Source organism: Clarias gariepinus, chromosome 24 (genome assembly GCF_024256425.1).
Source record: "Clarias gariepinus isolate MV-2021 ecotype Netherlands chromosome 24, CGAR_prim_01v2, whole genome shotgun sequence".
NCBI classification, from domain to species: domain Eukaryota; kingdom Metazoa; phylum Chordata; class Actinopteri; order Siluriformes; family Clariidae; genus Clarias; species Clarias gariepinus.
This window is the reverse complement of record NC_071123.1, coordinates 2,992,019-3,009,330: the sequence shown is the minus strand read 5'-3', so window position 1 is coordinate 3,009,330 and position 17,312 is coordinate 2,992,019. Positions and strand designations below refer to the sequence as shown.

Below are 17,312 nucleotides of genomic sequence, written 5' to 3'. Positions count from 1 at the left end.
TCAAAACATTTCCTCCCACCAGTCTGGCTCCACTCAGCTGTATGTTTTATTTTTATTTTTAAATAAATTCTGCAATTTTTCCGTGCAGAGTTTCCCTCGAGCTGGCCTGTACTTTTCCTGTGTGTTCAAATGTCAGGAGGGAGAACGCAGGAGAACACACGGCTAATTTTGAACTCCTTTTGTTTTCAGGTCTCGCCGTTAGCCGGAGCGCTCGGGGGGAGAGGAGGGAGAAAGCGAGAGGGTGAGGAGAAGGGGACGAGCGTGACGAGAGCTCAAAGCGCTGGACCCCACGAGGTACACACTCCGTCTTTCACCGCTTGTAAACGTTCGAGTGTTGTTATGCGTTTAGAGCTATTCAGAGACGCGTCTAATAAAAACCGTCCACAGGCGTTCCTGGTTTTTGTGTGTGTGTGTGTGTTGGGGGTTTGGGCGGGGTGTTGTCATACTGATCATAAATTGCACTGATCCTGTGTGCAATTTTAATTAACACTTTTTTTTTTTCTTGCAACAGCGTTTTATGCGCTAACCATAATGCGCTAACCATTTTTTTCAAATGTACTTTTTCCATTAAATTTCTTCAAAAAAAAAATTTTTTTTTCTCCCAAAATGCAATATCGTTATCAAATATTAATATTCTGCAGTATTTTTTTTTTTCATGTAAAAATTAAATATGCTCCAGAAAAATGTGTGTTTGATCTTTATTCATTTTTTCCCCAAATGGAGTGGTTAAAACAAAAAAAGCATTTTTTTTGGTAAATTCTTCTTTATGCTTTCACATACATTTCCTTAAAATATATGTAGTAACATTGTAAAAAAATAATATTTTTCTTTTTGGAATATAGACATCAACCTGAATATAGAGATCTTCAATTTTTTTTTTTTTTTTTTTTTTATGAAATGTTAAAAAGTTATATGAAAAATAGTTATTCAATTAATGTATGGCTTATTTTATTAATTTTAGGTTATTTTAGTGTTTTGTTAGAAGTAACATTTTTTTTTTATTCGTTCTATTTTATTATTATTATTATTATTTTTAGATTTTCCTTTATTGGTAAATTTCCCCAATATATGTGTGTTTTCACAATGTAGTAACAGTCAAATATTAATAGGTTGCAGAAATGTTTACGTTAAAAATGCTTTATTAATTTTTAGTGCAAACATAAAGATGTTGATTTTTGATTTTTAAATGAAGTTTTTAGTTTAAAAATGATATATAAAAATAACATCTGAGTGTATGATTTAGTTTGGGTTATTATAGTAGATTGTAAAGAAACAAAAATTTAAAATGGAACAATAAAATGCAAGTTTTTTTTTCTTTTTTTGCTGATTTTCCTTTCTCATTAAATTTCAAATTTGCAAAATGTCTTTTTTCAAAATGCAGTAATATTTGTAAACTCCAGAAATGTTTATGTTGATGTTAGAGTGAAAATATATATATATATATATATATATATATATATATATATATATACCATTTTGTCTTTTTCTTAAGTAAATGCTCATGGCTTTACGTTCATGCCGCCATTACCATAATGTTAGTTATGTAGGTTAAAAAAGATACACTTCAGCCTGTTATATATATTCAAAAAAAAACTTCAGCGAGCAGAGAAAAAGATAAATGGTAAATCCTAACAACGTTAACCTCTGACGTGTTTAGTTACATTTTGTCAGTGCATTTAATTTGAGCCAATAAATAAACTTGCATTAATTATTGTTTTTGCCCATTTTTATCACAACACTGTGAGGCTGTAGAACTAGTCAGTGGTGGTGTTGCCATAAATGACACTGTGCATGAGTGTGAGTAAAACAAGGTCAAAGAGTTTAGAGCCAAAACTGAAAATGCTGGTAGTCACTGAAAAACAAGAACTGGCACGACAGCAGAAAGTGACAAGTGAGTCAAAAGCCCTGCTCGAGGACTTGTTCACTTCAGTTCACCAAACGTAGTACTGTCACTACAAACGGCAGTTGTTTTTATATATACACACACACACACACACACACACACACACACACACACACACATACACGATACCTCTTTTCACAGCCTATTAAAAAAAAACACACACACTTCAGAAACTTGAAGATGACAATCTCTATAGGCTTAGAAAGAACACATCAAAGTGGCTGCGGCGGAATGCACCGAGTCGAATGTTACAGATCAACTCGAACCAGCAGCTCGACCCATCGCACCCTACAGCGAAATCACCATCAAAAACAGGCAGATTAAAATCGGTCACGTTCACCCTGCTGGGGTTAATACGGGATTCTGAAATTTCAGGAAGTTGTATAGAATTTCTCAGGCTTTTTCTTGCACACTGTTCCTAGTTACAGCATAAACACATGCGCACACACACACACTTTTTTTTTTTTTCTTTCAAAAAGTAAAGTTTTCTTAAGGCTTTTTGATTCCAGATTATGAACAAGGGAATATTTAACTCAAGAAGAACTAAAAAAGAACTAAAATTCCCTTTGCATTTATTTATTTTTATTTTCTTTGCACTGGAATTTAATGTAGGTTTGTATAAATGATATTTTAAGAAACGGTATTGAATCGTCCCAGCTCTGAGATTATCAAACTCTTTAATTCATGCACAAAATCATCACAAAGGTTAAAATGAAACCACGTGTGATTTAAATATAACCTATGGCACGCATGGCTGCGATGTGTTCAGCGTTTTCATTACAGCTAAATGCGACCGTGTTTTAGTGTTGCATCATGCGTGCGCTCCGGAACGAACTGCAGTTCTGTTCAGCTATTTAATAGAGCCTGGAATTTGGAGTAATACATAATTACAGCTTCTTTGTATATTGTTAAGAGGAGGATTACAGTGAAATTGCTCGTCTCGTATCTTCCTGTCTGACTTGCAAAACTCTCATCAATCCTCAGCTGACTGTCGGCCAGGTTAGACTTCGTATTGTCGGTAATAAAGTTTAACCGTATGATGTCATCATATACTGCCGTGCTGAGTAGTATGTAAAAGGGACCGTGATACTGGTTGACGCTTTGAGACGTACCTCTGATTAGGCGACTTGGATTGTTCAGAAGTTCATATGCATTGCTCAGTCGTTTGGGGGGGAGGGGTGAAAACTGCAGATAGTACAGATAAGGCCACGCCTCCAACTTTACAGTACTGAGCAAAAGTCTTTAGGTACATGCACATAACTGCTGTAGAGTAAGTATGTCTTATTTATCAGTTCAAGCAAAAGCAATCATTGGTGTGACGATCCTTTGTTTAAAATACTGTCTGGGGTACAATTTGTGCCGTGTTTTAAAAAAAAAAAAAAAAAAAAAAATTTTTTAAAGGAATTTAGTTGCTTAAGTTTGACTAAGAATCCCGCAGAACCGGCATCAGGCCTTCTGACGACTTTGTTGCACCTGTTTTTTTTTTTTTGTTGTTGTTGTTGTTGTTTTTTCAAGAAGCCAACCAAAAAAAAGTCATGTTTATATACTATGCTGTTTTTTTCTGGCCTATAGTTTTTTTTTTCTATATGGTTCAACCTTTTTGCTAGAATACTAATGTTTGGAAATCAGAACTGTTCTCTAGTACTGACTTAATAATAAAGTCAAGAAAGAAACAGGTATAACATGAAAAAAAAAGTGCTCAAGACTTTTGCACAGTCTAGATGGAAATGACTAGAGCTGTGCGATTTAATCTTTTGTTGGTCGAGTCGATTCACACTTTCTAATTGCTCTGATAAGTTTTTGTATATTAAAAACAATAACTCAACTAAAACTTTAGCAAGAAAACCGCTGGCATCTTATGCAAAGTATCTCTGCTTCTTCTTCTGTGTTTTATAGGCAGTTGGTACAATACCGCTACCTGTGGAACGGATGATTAACAGGACAAAGTGAAGATTTTATGCGACTTTTACATATTTTAATGTTTAAATTTGTATGAAATATAAATAGAAATAAATTGGACATCAAACAAATAAAAAGTGATCAAATCAACAGCCTACACATGACTCACAGCTCTACAAAGAACGCATCATAGATTCCAAAATAAAATTCTGTTTAAATAAATAAAATTTCTTAGGAATAAAAAATTGATCACATGATCATTTGTCTGGCAGCTACCTGTAATGTTGTGTTGTTGTCCCCTACCCCCCCCCCACCCCCCACCCCTTTTTTTGAAGCTTCCTTGTAATTTAAAGCTCGCGTGTTTTAACTTGCACCCTGTAATTCCTGGAGAGACTCCCGTATCTGTTTCGGTTTGAGCTCATGATTTTTTTTATGAAATTTAAACAAAGATGCAGAAGCAGGAAGGAATCGTGTGCCGATGTCGGGGGGGAAACACCACGAGCTTCAGGATGTTTGACTGAGGATTTTTTTCCCTAGTTTTCCTCGTCAGCTTGTGTGTTATTTAAGCCTGATGTATTAACTGCTTTTTATTAGATGGAGTAAACAACTCCATAAATCTCAATGAAAGTAATGAAATTCTGTTTGTTCACAAATGAACAAATTCTGCTTAAGAAGTTTGCAGTCAGGCAGCTAAACACATTGCTTCGTGCTCGGGTACGTGACTGTAGAATTTATGATGTGTCTATGTATAGTACAGATATATAAATAACTAGAGCTGTGCAATTGAATCTTTAGTTTAATCGATTTACACTTTTGGGAATTTAGATAAACGCACAAATGTTAAATGGGCTAAAAAAGGTAAATTCATAAAAAAAAATACGGCAGAAAAAAAATGCTTGCATCTTCTGCAAATACTCGCATTTTACAGAAGTATCGCTGCTTCTTCTTTTGCGTTCATGGGAAGTACCGCCACCGGAGCAGGAATGTAGGGCTGTAGCTATTAAATATTTAAATAATCGAGTATTCTACCAAAAAATTAACCGAGTAATCGGATAAAATGTTTTTTTGCTTAATTAAACAGCAATGTAAAATATATAAGGGAAGCAAAGATTAACTGGTTTTCTTTTTAGAAAAATCTACTTTTATTTTTTAAATGTATACAGCATTTTATCAAAAATAAACATCGTCATTATTCACAATACAAGGAATAACTTAAAGTTGACGGAGATGAATTAAGTGCATTACAGAGTCATATATTCTTTTCTAAAGCCTTTTCTCAGATGCAAAAACTAAAAAAAAAAAAAGATATTTTAAATAACTTTAAGTATCAAAAAAACTAAGGCACACATCAAAATAAATTCATATATTTTTGTCGCTTTCTTCCATTTTTCAGCAAATCAATACACAGCGAACTGTTTGCGTCTCCTTCCGCTTTGTGGGTGACGTTAGCGCTACGTCTTCGCCGTTGTTTACCGCCGGCTCGCAAAACAAATAATTGCGCAAAAACGTAATGGAAGTTTTTAAAATTCATTAAAAGAAGCTTCGAGGCAGAAGATTTTGCCGTTAACCGCTCAATGCCTCCTTAAGCTCTGCGTCTTGCTTCGACTGCTTCCTCACCAGGATGTTTTCCGAACATGTCTAGGGGCGAGGTGGGAGGCTTCATTAAGGGGGACGTTATGATGCCACGTCCTCACCAGTTCCAAGTTGTACAAGTTCTTACTGCGTTCCCCCAGTTTTTTGAGGATGCCGTGGGAACGTGTCTCAGTGTGACGCCCCCTAGGGAACAAATGGTGCATGCTGGCACGAGACGCGATGTATAGATTACCATTTATATTTAGTTTTTTTTTTTTTTGTCTGTCCTCCGAGCAGATGTTTTCTACAAACCTCCCACACATGAGGAGAAATTTTACCGACTTGTTCTTACTTTAAAATCACTGACCGCAGCTTTAATTTCGGATCCGGCTAAAGATGTAAAGCTCTCCAGTCGGCCCAGACTAGGGGCTTCTTCTGTTCCGGCAAACCGCGTTTATTTACATCCTCGTTTAAGGTCTCGGTTTAATGATTCCATAAACGCCGCTGCCTCCAATTTTTCCTTGTCTACTTTGAACTCGCTTTGCAAGTTTGATTCATATCAGGAAGAAAATGTCAGCACGTCAGGAGCTTAGCAGCAGCCGCGAAGCAGGGCCGAATTTCTAATTTTAGCCCGCTCTTTCAGGATTTATTTTCATCTAATTCGAGTCTGCTTTTCAATAGCGCCTAGTTATTAAATTTTAATTCAGGGCAGCATTAGCATATAAATTGAAAGAAGGCTCTGTTGCATTGCTCATTCGTTCGGATGGAATTTTAAGACCTGACATTTGTGTGGGTTTTTTTTTTTTTTCCTCCTTCTTCCTCCTTTTTTTTCCTTTTTCTTTTTTTTCTTTCCCCCAGCCATCTCGGTTAATAGAAAAAAACGGTGGGGGGAAAAATTTCCTCCCTCCAATATATTTGTACATTATTGCTTTTTTTTTTTTTTCCTCCTCCTTTTTTTTTTTTTTAAATTGCAGGCCGTTGACATGACTGCAGTAATTGAATGCAGGACCGCAAACCATTTCTTCTGCCTGAAAATGGAGCAGCTCAACTAAATATTTCCATCCTTAGCCGTAAAAAAAAAAAAAAAATAATCAGTCTCCCTTTCTCTCTCTCGTTAAAATTTCACATTCCTGCTCATGTTTCAGTTAATATTCAGCTTGTGCTGCTTTTCTTAAGTGATGCTAAAAATGTTTTATGTAAGAGGAGAGAAAAAAAAAAAGAAGAAAAAGTTCCATCTCGCTGAGCTTGTGCGCTGCAAATTATTTTGCAAAATGGGTCAAATCACTGAAAATATCTCCTCCCTTTGAAATTTAGGCTGACAGCTCATTTACTATCTCAGCCGGGTTTTTTCTTTATGTGAGAGCACTGCAGTTTTCACCGAGGTGGCTGCAGCCAGTTTAATGTGAAATCGCAGCAGGGTGGAAATTCACAGCGCATAATTCCCTCTTTCAGGTGTTAAGAAGTGCATGCTAAATTCCTTCTGCGAGCTGTAATGCAGCTCTAATGCAGCTCGTGTGAATGACGAGTTTAGGTGTTGTTTTACTATATTATTTCATGTCTAGCTTCATTCCTCAGCGGGTTACGTGTCGATCTACAGAGAGAGAGATGCTTATGTATATGTATGGGCTTATATATATATATATATATATATATATATATATATATATATATATATATATATATATATATATAATGTGTGTGTAGTCCTGGAATATGGCGCATGCCATCGAGGAAGTAAAACTCCATAGATGTGATAACCTGGTGATTCAGTACATTCAGGTGGTCAGCTGACTTCATTTTATTGCCCCATAACGTTACCGAGTCTAGACCTGAGCGACTGATCATCCCCAGATCATAACACTGTCTCCAGAGGCTTGTACAGTGGACACTATGCATGATGGGAGCATCGCTTCACGTCCTTCCCTTCTCACCCTGACACGCCCATCACTCTGGGATAGGCTCAGTCTGGACTCATCAGGTCACATGACCTTTTTAGTCTTAGTGTGTGTATGGAAATACTTTTGTTTTTTTTTTTTATTATTTTTAAAAAAATCGTTCTAGGTTTTATAACGTTCGTAATAGGGTTCTTAACTCCAGACATTTCAAATCTCCGTAGTTGTTTTCTTAGCTTTCTGAAAAGACTTCCACATGCTTATAACTGTCTCATTAATTACTGCTTTTATTTTCTTTTAATGAGTTTTCGCAAAGTCAATAATTGACATGACGAGCCTTTGCTTAAAATATAGTCTCAGGTAGAATGTGTGCAGGTTTATAAGGAAATATCTGCTTAGTTTTACTGAACATCCTGCAGAAACACACACACACACACACACACACACGCACCGTCTTCCTGAGCACTTTGTCCCTCCTGCTCCTTTTTCTTCATGCAGCAAAACTCAAAGTTTTTTTTTCCCCTTCTTTTTTTTGTGTGTGTTTCTGAAAAGTGGCCTCTTGCATAACATGCTGCTTTCTTCTTTTCTGGCCTGCAGATATTTTCCTGTAAGATTACATTTTTTCTGCTTGAAATCAGAATTTTTTAAATAATGAAGTCATAATAAAGGTGTATCACAAAGTTTGCCCCCCCCCCCAAAAAAAAAAAACCCTCCAGCGTGTGCCTAAGACCTTTGCACAGTGCTGTAGTACGTGTGTGTGTGTGTATATAGAGAGAGATGAATAAATTTTAAACATATTGTTGACATCATTGTGTACACAGGTCTTCAATACAGTATAATCACTGTAAACTGTCATTATAAAGACTTCAAAGGATTATGTAAGGATTAAAACACAACTGGTTTTACTTCCAGTGTTGTGAAGATAAAATAAGCCACGTCTGTGTGACGTGATGCGTGACCGTTCTGATGTGGATTATTTTTGTATAACGTGAGTTGATCTACTTGACTGAAATTAATGAACGAATTAGTTGCTGACCCAGAATGCACTAGTGTATGGGCGTGTGTTAATGCTCATTGGAGTGAACAGTTGCACGATGGCAATACTGTCGCAGCCATAAACCTCACATGTGGGAGGATTTATTAATGACGGACACTTGGACATATTGAACTACAGGATTTGCGCAGTGATTTTTCACACTTTCTGGCAGATTTGCTTTATTTTCTTTACATTGGCTAGATTTTTTTATTATTATGATTATAATTATTATTAGTAGTAGTATTGACTGCACATTAACAACAGTGCCAAAGGTTCTTATCAGGATTCAGATTTGGACTTTGACCTGGCCCCTGTTTAACATTCACGTTTATGTTTTTAAACCCCTCCTGCATTGCTTTGGGACCATTGTCCTGCTGTAAGTTGAACTTTCTCCAAAGCTAATCATTTCTTTCGGTGTTCCGCTTCATCAGTTTTCTTTTAACTATAATGTAAAGAACATGGCTCTGAGAATGAAGAGAATATGTGCACAGCTTGATGATGCTGCCACCACCATGTTTCGCTGTAGGTGTTCGTTGTTAATAGAGGTAGGCTCTGCGTTAGGATTGTGCAACACTTACTGCGCACCAAAACAAATAAAAGTAATTGTGTGTGTGTGTATGTATATATATATATATATATATATATATATAAGGCCGTACATCTGGGAATGACGCTCTCAGCACTTTTTGTAAACCTCATGGACTCGGCTTTAATTTCTGTGCTGTTTTATGAATTTCGTTCAGATGTTTCAGTGACTGTTCAGGCAATAATTCTTTCCTGCCTTCTGCTTCAAAAAAAAAAACATTTTAAATGGAAATACAGTTGGGGTTTATAAATAGGGTTTAAAAATGACCCGAGTACTGTAGATTCATGAAAAACTACCAGTAACAATAGGTTTCATATGAAACCGCGAGCGTTGTGTTGCGTAACTAAATTTAACAGCGTGACTCAGAACTTGCAGTTGTGTTTAGCGGGAAGAAGAGGGGAAAAAACAAAAAACGCCCTGCTTTGCATCTGGGCGATTCTCTGCATGGCACGTAAGGGGTACTGATGCTTTTCTAAAACGTTCCATGGTAGCGCTAGTGGAGGTGCTAATCAGATTTTATTTTTTTTACTCTTAATTTGAGTGATGTGTTTTTTTGTTTTTATTAAAATTTTATCTCTCTCTCTCTCTCTCTCTCTCTATATATATATATATATATATATATATATATATATAATATATATATATATTTATTTATATATATATATATATATTTATATATATATATATATATATATATATATATATATATATATTTATTTATATATATATATATATATATATATATTTATTTATATATATATATTTATTTATGTGTATATATATATATATATTATTATTTTTTTTTTGTTAATTATTATTGCCGACTGTAACCTGAAACGCAGACGGTTATTTTCGGATTTCATCGCTCCACCGATTGGACGACGGCCAAACCCGTCCCGCGTGGATGAAACACTTGAGTAAAAGCTCTGGTCTCTCTCCTGACCGTTCATCAGCAGGTCGTCTCCTCACCCCCGTTATTCTTAAGTGCGATTAAAAATAGGTCGCGGTTGCCGTCTGTCGACAGAGAGGCCGAGTCGTACCGCCTAAAAGTGCCATCTTTAATTTCTCGTGATTTGTTTATTTGGCAGGTTTTCCGATGAACTCCGGAGAGATCTCTTACACTTAACAGACTTGGCCTGCCTCCACACTCATTATCCATCAATTAGTTACCATAAAGCATTCGACTAATTAGGATTTTTTTAATTAAAGATGTGATTGATTAGCTTAGTATGAGCATTCTTGGCTCTCTTTTTTTTTTTTTTTATTATTATTATGATTATATAACGGATATTACGTGCAGTTTATCATTTAATTATGTTGCGTTTTTTGCATTTATAATTAGCCCGGTCATCTTATTTGCCATATGTTAGATACAGATAATATAGATACATAGATGAAAACAAGCACTTTATTATATTAACTCTTTTATGTTTGTTTTTGTTACAGATGTTTTAGATTTAAATTTGAAAAAAAACTCAGGGTCGCACGCTGGGAGTGAGGCAGGATTGTGGTGGTGGTGTTTGGATGCTCAAATGTTAGACGATTATTTAGATGTAAATATAGAATGCCGTATTTTTTAATACCCCACCCCCACCCCCACCCCCGCTGTGTGAGCATGATGTCTCTCTTTCTTTCTTTTTTCCCCACATTTTTACATAAGTTTCGTTTTCGTCTCTTGATCCAGATTTAGATCTGGGAGTTTTCCCGTTCCCCATAACGTCATGTTTTCGCTTCCTCCCGCAGCCCGTGTAGCCGTGGCTGACCCCCAGCGTGGCCATGAGCACTCAGGAGGGCCCGAACGCCAGCGTGAAGAAGGGCGACACGCCCAGCGAGCCGCTTTCCCCCCAGACCGCCACGGCCGCCTCGCAGAAGACCGCCGGCCATCAGGTGAAGTCCGAGCCTCGCCGCACGTCCACCACCTCCACCAGCAACGGCAAGGAGAGCGATGGGAACCTTCCTGCCGAGATCTGCGTGGTCATCGGGAGTCCTCGCAATTCCCAAACGCAGGGTGAGCATCTGCGCCGCTCCACGCGCTAAATGACGTTACGACACGTTTCGAGAAGGTCTAACGATGTGTTTTGTGTTCACGCAGGCTCCTACGTCTGCCGAGTGTGTGGGAAGAAGTACAAGTACTACAACTGCTTTCAGACGCACGTCCGTGCTCACAGAGGTACGGCGTGAACTTCCACAGAAAACGCCGTTCCAACCAACTGCTGGTGTTTTAGTGTTGCACGTCGCGCCCTCGGGGTCCGCTTCAGTAAAACACAGTGTGTTCTGTTTTATAACAACGGAGAAGCTTGTGGTGTCGAACATTCAGTCTCGCCTGCGCTTACAGATAAACACTTCTGAATATTTCAACTGACCAGGTCATAAAGAGGAAAAACAGTCTTCAGATGTGTGCGTGCGTGCGTGTGCGTGCGTGTGTGTGTGTGTGTGTACTCCAGAACAGAATGAAATTGTAGCAACAAGAAACTTGTAGCAATTGTAGCAACAAGAAACAAAGATTTTCTTTTTAAAAAAATCTAATAAAAAGTAATACATAAAAAAATTAATAATAATACTTAAATAAAATTTTAATAATTTGGGACTCTTCTTTAAAAAAAAATCCAAAACATTGACCATTTAAAAATCGAAAAAAAAAACATTCTGTGCATTTATAATATTTCTAATCTCCATTTAATTTGCTCACTTATAATAAAATTTATAGAGTGAGCGTATTTTACTAAATAAAATATATCATTTGTTTTATATATAATTTATATAAAAAATATACACAACAATAAGAATTTTAGTAATAAATCAGTATTATCAATATAATAAGTTATCTATGTTTATAGCATAGAAATAGCTGTAGATAAAAAAAAAATCCTGTTGGATTTTTTCCATGTTTAAGGTTTTATTCTTTATTTATTTTTAATTAACCAAAAAAAATGTAATTAATTTATAAAATTAATTGGTTTCAATTAAAAGTTTAAAGTTCAATTATTTAGTTTTAACACCACTGTTTTTTTTCCTTTCTAAAATAGACTTAAATATTAACACAAAGGTTCCTGATTTCGCCCAGATTTTTATTTCTTTTTTGCTTTCTCCTGACCAAGCAAACAAACCCCCTTCCATTAAAAGAACACACTTTCTGCTGATCCTGTATAAACTGCAGAACTTTATTCTGAGGCCAGACTCCGGATCGCCGTGATGTTGAGCATGGCTCTGTTTATTTTATTGTTTTACTGCTGTATGTTAGAGATGGTGTTTTATGCTATAAAATAAATAAATGCTGGACTTTTTCCTTCTCTCGTGCAGAGTCGGAGAGCGCGGTGCCTGCGGAAGCGGCGCCTCACGGCCCGAACAGTGAGTCCTCTCCTCTGGAATTAGAACGTTTCGGTTTGTCTGTTTGATGACGATATTTAGTTCAGAAGACTTTGTGGGATGTGACTTGATGTCTGTGTTTAAATGCAGATGCTTTCCGTTACACGTGTGACATTTGTGGGAAGAAGTATAAATACTACAGCTGTTTCCAGGAACACCGGGAGCTGCACGCAGTCGATGGTAAGTTCATTTATTATTATTAGTAGCAGTAGGGATTTTGTTATTGTTATTTATTTCTTCTTTTTGAAGAAATGTTGATGTATTGCAATTTTTTTCAGAAATTTCTATTTTTGTACATTTCGCGAATGCTGGTGGTTTCCTTATGTCATGTAAAAAAAAAAATTCTATGTGCACCTGCTTTCTTTCTTTCTTTTTTTGTATTATTTTTAGTTTAGTTTTTTTACTTTTAGAATTTAATTATACATCAAAAGCAACCAGACATGTGTCGTGTGATTTTTTTTAGGAAAAACTGTAGAAATCCGTCAACTTTGTTTCTTTTTAAGAGAACATAAAAAATGCGGATTGTTTATCTTTTATCAGTAAAAAAAACAAAAACAAACAAAAATTGTTAAACAATGTAGAAACAGGTTTGTTTATCTATGTTAAAAATCTCAACACATAAAACCTCATTAAGTATTAACAAATTCCTTAAAATTATGTTTTAATGAAGTGAAATGCTTTCAGGGGGGGAAACTTGCAAGGTTGCAGTCTGTAAAGAGCAAAATAATCAGAAAGTTATTCATTTTAGCTGATTCTCAAGGTTTAAAATCAACATTCCTTTCATCTGTATCTGGTAATGGATGTTTTTCCTCGAAAAAAAAAAAAGACCAAAATCTTTCTAAGAAAACTGTGGGCGTGTCCAGTTCTTGTTAGAGAAGAGGAAGCAAGCCTTTTTCTTTCTATCTATCTATCTATCTATCTATCTATCTATCTATCTATCTATCTATCCACACTATCTGGCCACTTTATTAGGTACACCTGTTCAACTCTCCCTGGCATCTCATCAGCCAATCACATAGCAGCAACTCCACATTTAGGCATATAGACATGATCAAGACGATCTGCTGAATTTCAAACCGAGCCTCAGAATGGGGAAGTAAGGTGACTTTTAGTGACTCTCTAATGTGGCGTGTTTGTTGGGCCTGAGTGTTTCTGAAACTGCTGATCTACCGGGATTTTCACACACGGCCATTTCTAGGATTTACAAAGAACGGTGTGAAAAACACAAAGTATCTAGGTCTCAAAGGTCAGAGGAGAACAACCAGACGATAGAAAGGCAACAGTAACTCGAATAACATCTCGATACAGCCGAGGTATGCTAAGGAGCATCTCTGAACACACGACGCACAATACCATGAGGCAGATGTTCTACAGCAGCAGAAAACCACACCGGGTCTTCTTGGCACACTTAGGGCCCCTTGGTACCAACTGTGCATGGTTTAAATCTCACAGACTACCCGAGTATTATTGCTGACCGTCTCCGTTCACAATATGACGCCCCATGTCACAAAGTTAAAATAATTTCAAACAAGTTTCTTGACCAATGAGGTCAGTGCACTGGCATGCACTCACATGGACACCTTTGGATGCAGTGGAACGGGAGATTCACATCATGAACGTGCAGCCGACAAATCTGCAGCGATTTCGTGACGCTCTCGGGTCAATATAGAGCAAAATCTCTAAGGAATGTCTCCAGCACCTTGTTAAATCGACGCCATAAAAAATTAAGGTCTGAAGGTAAAATCTGTCCGAACCAGTGTTGGTGTACCTAATGAAGTGGCCTGTGTGTGTTTAATTCAACCTCCTGAGACCTGACTGCTGTGCATGTTAAAAATCTCTCCTTGTTGGTTTATTAGCATCTGATTAACTATGAACTTTGTAAATGTCATTAAAAAAGGAAAGATTAGGGACGAGAATGTAGGTAGACGATAGGATGTGGTTGGGAGAAAATGGCGTCCCCTCTGACAATATGAGGACAATAGTGTCTCAAGAAGGTCAAATATAGTGTAGTTGTAGATATAACTGTCAGACAGGGGACAAGGATTCTTTCTATTAACTGACTCTTATATAAAATCTTATATAAATGGAATTGTTTTTAACCTTTTTATCCTGTTAAATGACGTCTTACTTATTTTTTTTACTTTTTTAAAAAAAAAGAAAGAAATAAAGCCTGAACCAGATGATTGACTGATTTATAAAACATGAATCGTTGTAATTTTTTATTTAAAAATTGTAGTAAATAGTTTAAAAGTATGTTACATTTGTTTATTTACATTTACTTAGTATTTATTTTAGTATCATTCTGTGTTTATTTACTTATTGAAATTAATGTTTTTTGTTTGTTTTTTCCTCTACTTCTATTCATAGGGAAGAAAAACTTTTTCAAAGGAGATTTATGCTTTAATTTAATCTCCTTTTAGGAAATTACAATTTTTTTATATTACGGGATTCTTCAAAACTGACATAGTTTTTCATTGTTCATAAACTTGGTTTCATATCACAGGATTTACAATAAAGCAAAAACATTTTATCCCCCCCCCATGTTATTGTCCACTTTACTTAATTCTACTGTTGCCTGATGAATGTTGTATCCTTCGGTCATTATATCTGTCATTATCCTGCTTAAAGAATTTAACCTGTGTTAATAAGAAATTTCCTTTTTCTTTGTTTCCCATCCCCAGATCCCTATGATCACGTGATTCCGGTGGAGGAACCGAAGGAGGAGATCGAGCACTATCAGAAAATCGGACCAAGTAAGACATTAACCTCATCGCGCCAGTGCATTTTAGATGATTTTTTTTTTTTTTTTATTGTCTTGTTGGATCTTGATGTTCGCTGTTGATGCTTTCCACAGAAACCGGGAGCTACACGTGTGAATTCTGTGGAAAACAATATAAATATTTCAACCCCTATCAGGAGCACGTGGCCCTTCACACGCCAATGAGTAAGATCTACTTCTTTAACTTCAGTGCCAGGCTGTAATTTCTAGAATTCGACTTTCAGCTTTCGACTATGAATTAAGTCAACATGTAAATACACCCCCCCCCCCCGCCCCCCTTTTTTAATAATAATAATAAAAAAACGATCCTTTCTTTAAGGAATAAACGTCGCTTCGGCGTGTTCAGCCCTGAATGCACATCAGTCTCCGTTCTCTCCCGAGCTCCACCGCTGCAGAATGTGTTCAGGGAGTTTTGACATGGGGAGCTATTTAAAGCGCGGCATATTCATAAAAAATGGGTTAGCGAGATTGGATTGATGCTCTGACTCAGATTTTTAAATATGCAGGCTTGAGATCGCTTTCAGCTTCCTTGTTGTAACGTGCTACCAAGCTAGCGCGAACCGGCAGCGTTGCATTTAAAAGTCAAAGAAGTTGCAACAAAATCTGATTTGTGAAACAATCTTCAGTGTGGCATCATTAGAGCCGTAAACCCACGGGAGCTTCTCAGCCTGAAAAAAAGTCGTCTGTGCATTTTAAGCTCCTTTCACGCGGCGTAGCCCCGTACCTCCTTTTTTTTCCTTTAGAAATGAAAAGAATACATATTGAAGCCATAAATTTTGTATGTGTTGCAGCATGTTTAAAAAAAATAAAATAAAATAATGAAACCGTGTTTTCACATCTCATTTTAATCACCGTCTGTTTTAATAAAAAACTGGTGAGAGATTTTGGGCTTAGACCCCCCTATGGGTTTAACTGTATTATACATGTTTATTTTATTATTAAGTCAGTACAAAAAAAAAATCTGATTTTCCTACATTTGTACGTAAGCAAAAGGTTAGGATCTTCCAGGAAAATATCAGTAGGCTAGAAAACAATGCAGCAGATTATGTAAAAGACAAAAAGGAAAAAAGAAAAAAACCTGTTGGGTTTTGCTGCAGGAGCAGGTGAGACAAAGTCGCCATGAGCCGAAGGTCCTTTCGTGGTTGTAAAACTGGTCAACATTCACACACGCATTCTCAGTCTACGTGCAATTCAATAAAGCCACGTCTTTGGACTGTGGGAGGAAACCAGAGTCCCCGGAGGAAACCCACCAAGCACGGGGAGAACATGCAGACTCCATGCACACAGACCTTAAAGTCTAAATCGAACCCAGACCCTGGAGGTGCGAGGCCACAGTGCTAAACACTATGCCGACTTGTTGCCGTTGCAATTCAGCCTAAACATACCATATTATTTTTGGTTCGTATCCCTCACCTATAGTTCTACAACACTGAGGTGTTTGTGTTGTTTTGTCGTCTCACTAATGAGTTTAATTCCTCCATCTTCTGGCATTGCGTCGTTACATTGTGAATCGAGATATTGTTGAAATCCAAGTGCATGCTGCTCGATTTCGGCTCAGTTCCACAGTTGCTGTGTGTTTCTGCAATCACACAGCTTTTGTACGTTTCAAGCACTTTTTATGATGATGGTGTACGGAGAGGGAAATCAGCCAGTGAGAGTGTGATAGGAAATCTAAGTCCTCATGAGCAGATCGCTGAAAACAGATTACGATCTATGGATATGTCTGGGCGGAGGAAATATGGATTTATATAAATAATAATAGTAATAATAACCGCTTATATAAGAAGTCGAACCCAAATGGTTGTCAGAGACTTGTCTGGCACACAGTATGAAAATAGCTTTTTTTTCCCCTGTATATACTGCTAGCATGTCTCCCTAACCATTGTTTCCTGAACAGTTGTATTACTTTATGTTGGTTTTCAGGTTCAGTCTGTCTGTCTAGCCGTGCACTGTCTGAGTCCTTTGTTAGCGCGCTAATTTAATAGCGAGCGCTTGACCGTTTGCGCGATTAGTGCTGAACCATTATTTAACCCAGCACATAATTTGACTAGCTTTCAGAATCGGGATCAAGGTCACCGCAAGGTCAAATGTCCTAAATAGTGTTTCTTCAATAGCTCATGACTAATGTACTTTAATGCTTAGCTAAAATCTTGTTTTTGTATTTTCTTTGCTATTTCTCTCAGAAAGCTCTTTCGCTCTGAAAATTGACGGAAAAACCTCAGTGCAGCCGAGCCGCGGAGACGCCAACAGCTCCCAGAGCTCGAGCGGTAAGTCACCCT

General features: G+C 36.9%; 1 protein-coding gene across 2 annotated transcripts in view; it reads left to right on the top strand.

Annotated features, from left to right (window-relative positions):
- Positions 1–17,312, top strand: part of znf618 (zinc finger protein 618) — a 42,988-nt gene that overhangs the window by 10,720 nt on the left and 14,956 nt on the right. For both annotated transcript variants that reach the window (XM_053485467.1, XM_053485466.1), the window contains exons 2-9: positions 190–294; positions 10,632–10,896; positions 10,981–11,058; positions 12,189–12,236; positions 12,345–12,434; positions 14,936–15,007; positions 15,109–15,198; positions 17,217–17,300. In XM_053485467.1, the coding sequence (XP_053341442.1) occupies positions 10,665–10,896; positions 10,981–11,058; positions 12,189–12,236; positions 12,345–12,434; positions 14,936–15,007; positions 15,109–15,198; positions 17,217–17,300 (694 nt within the window). In that variant the 5' untranslated portion in view covers positions 190–294; positions 10,632–10,664. The remainder of the gene's footprint in view (positions 1–189; positions 295–10,631; positions 10,897–10,980; positions 11,059–12,188; positions 12,237–12,344; positions 12,435–14,935; positions 15,008–15,108; positions 15,199–17,216; positions 17,301–17,312) is intronic.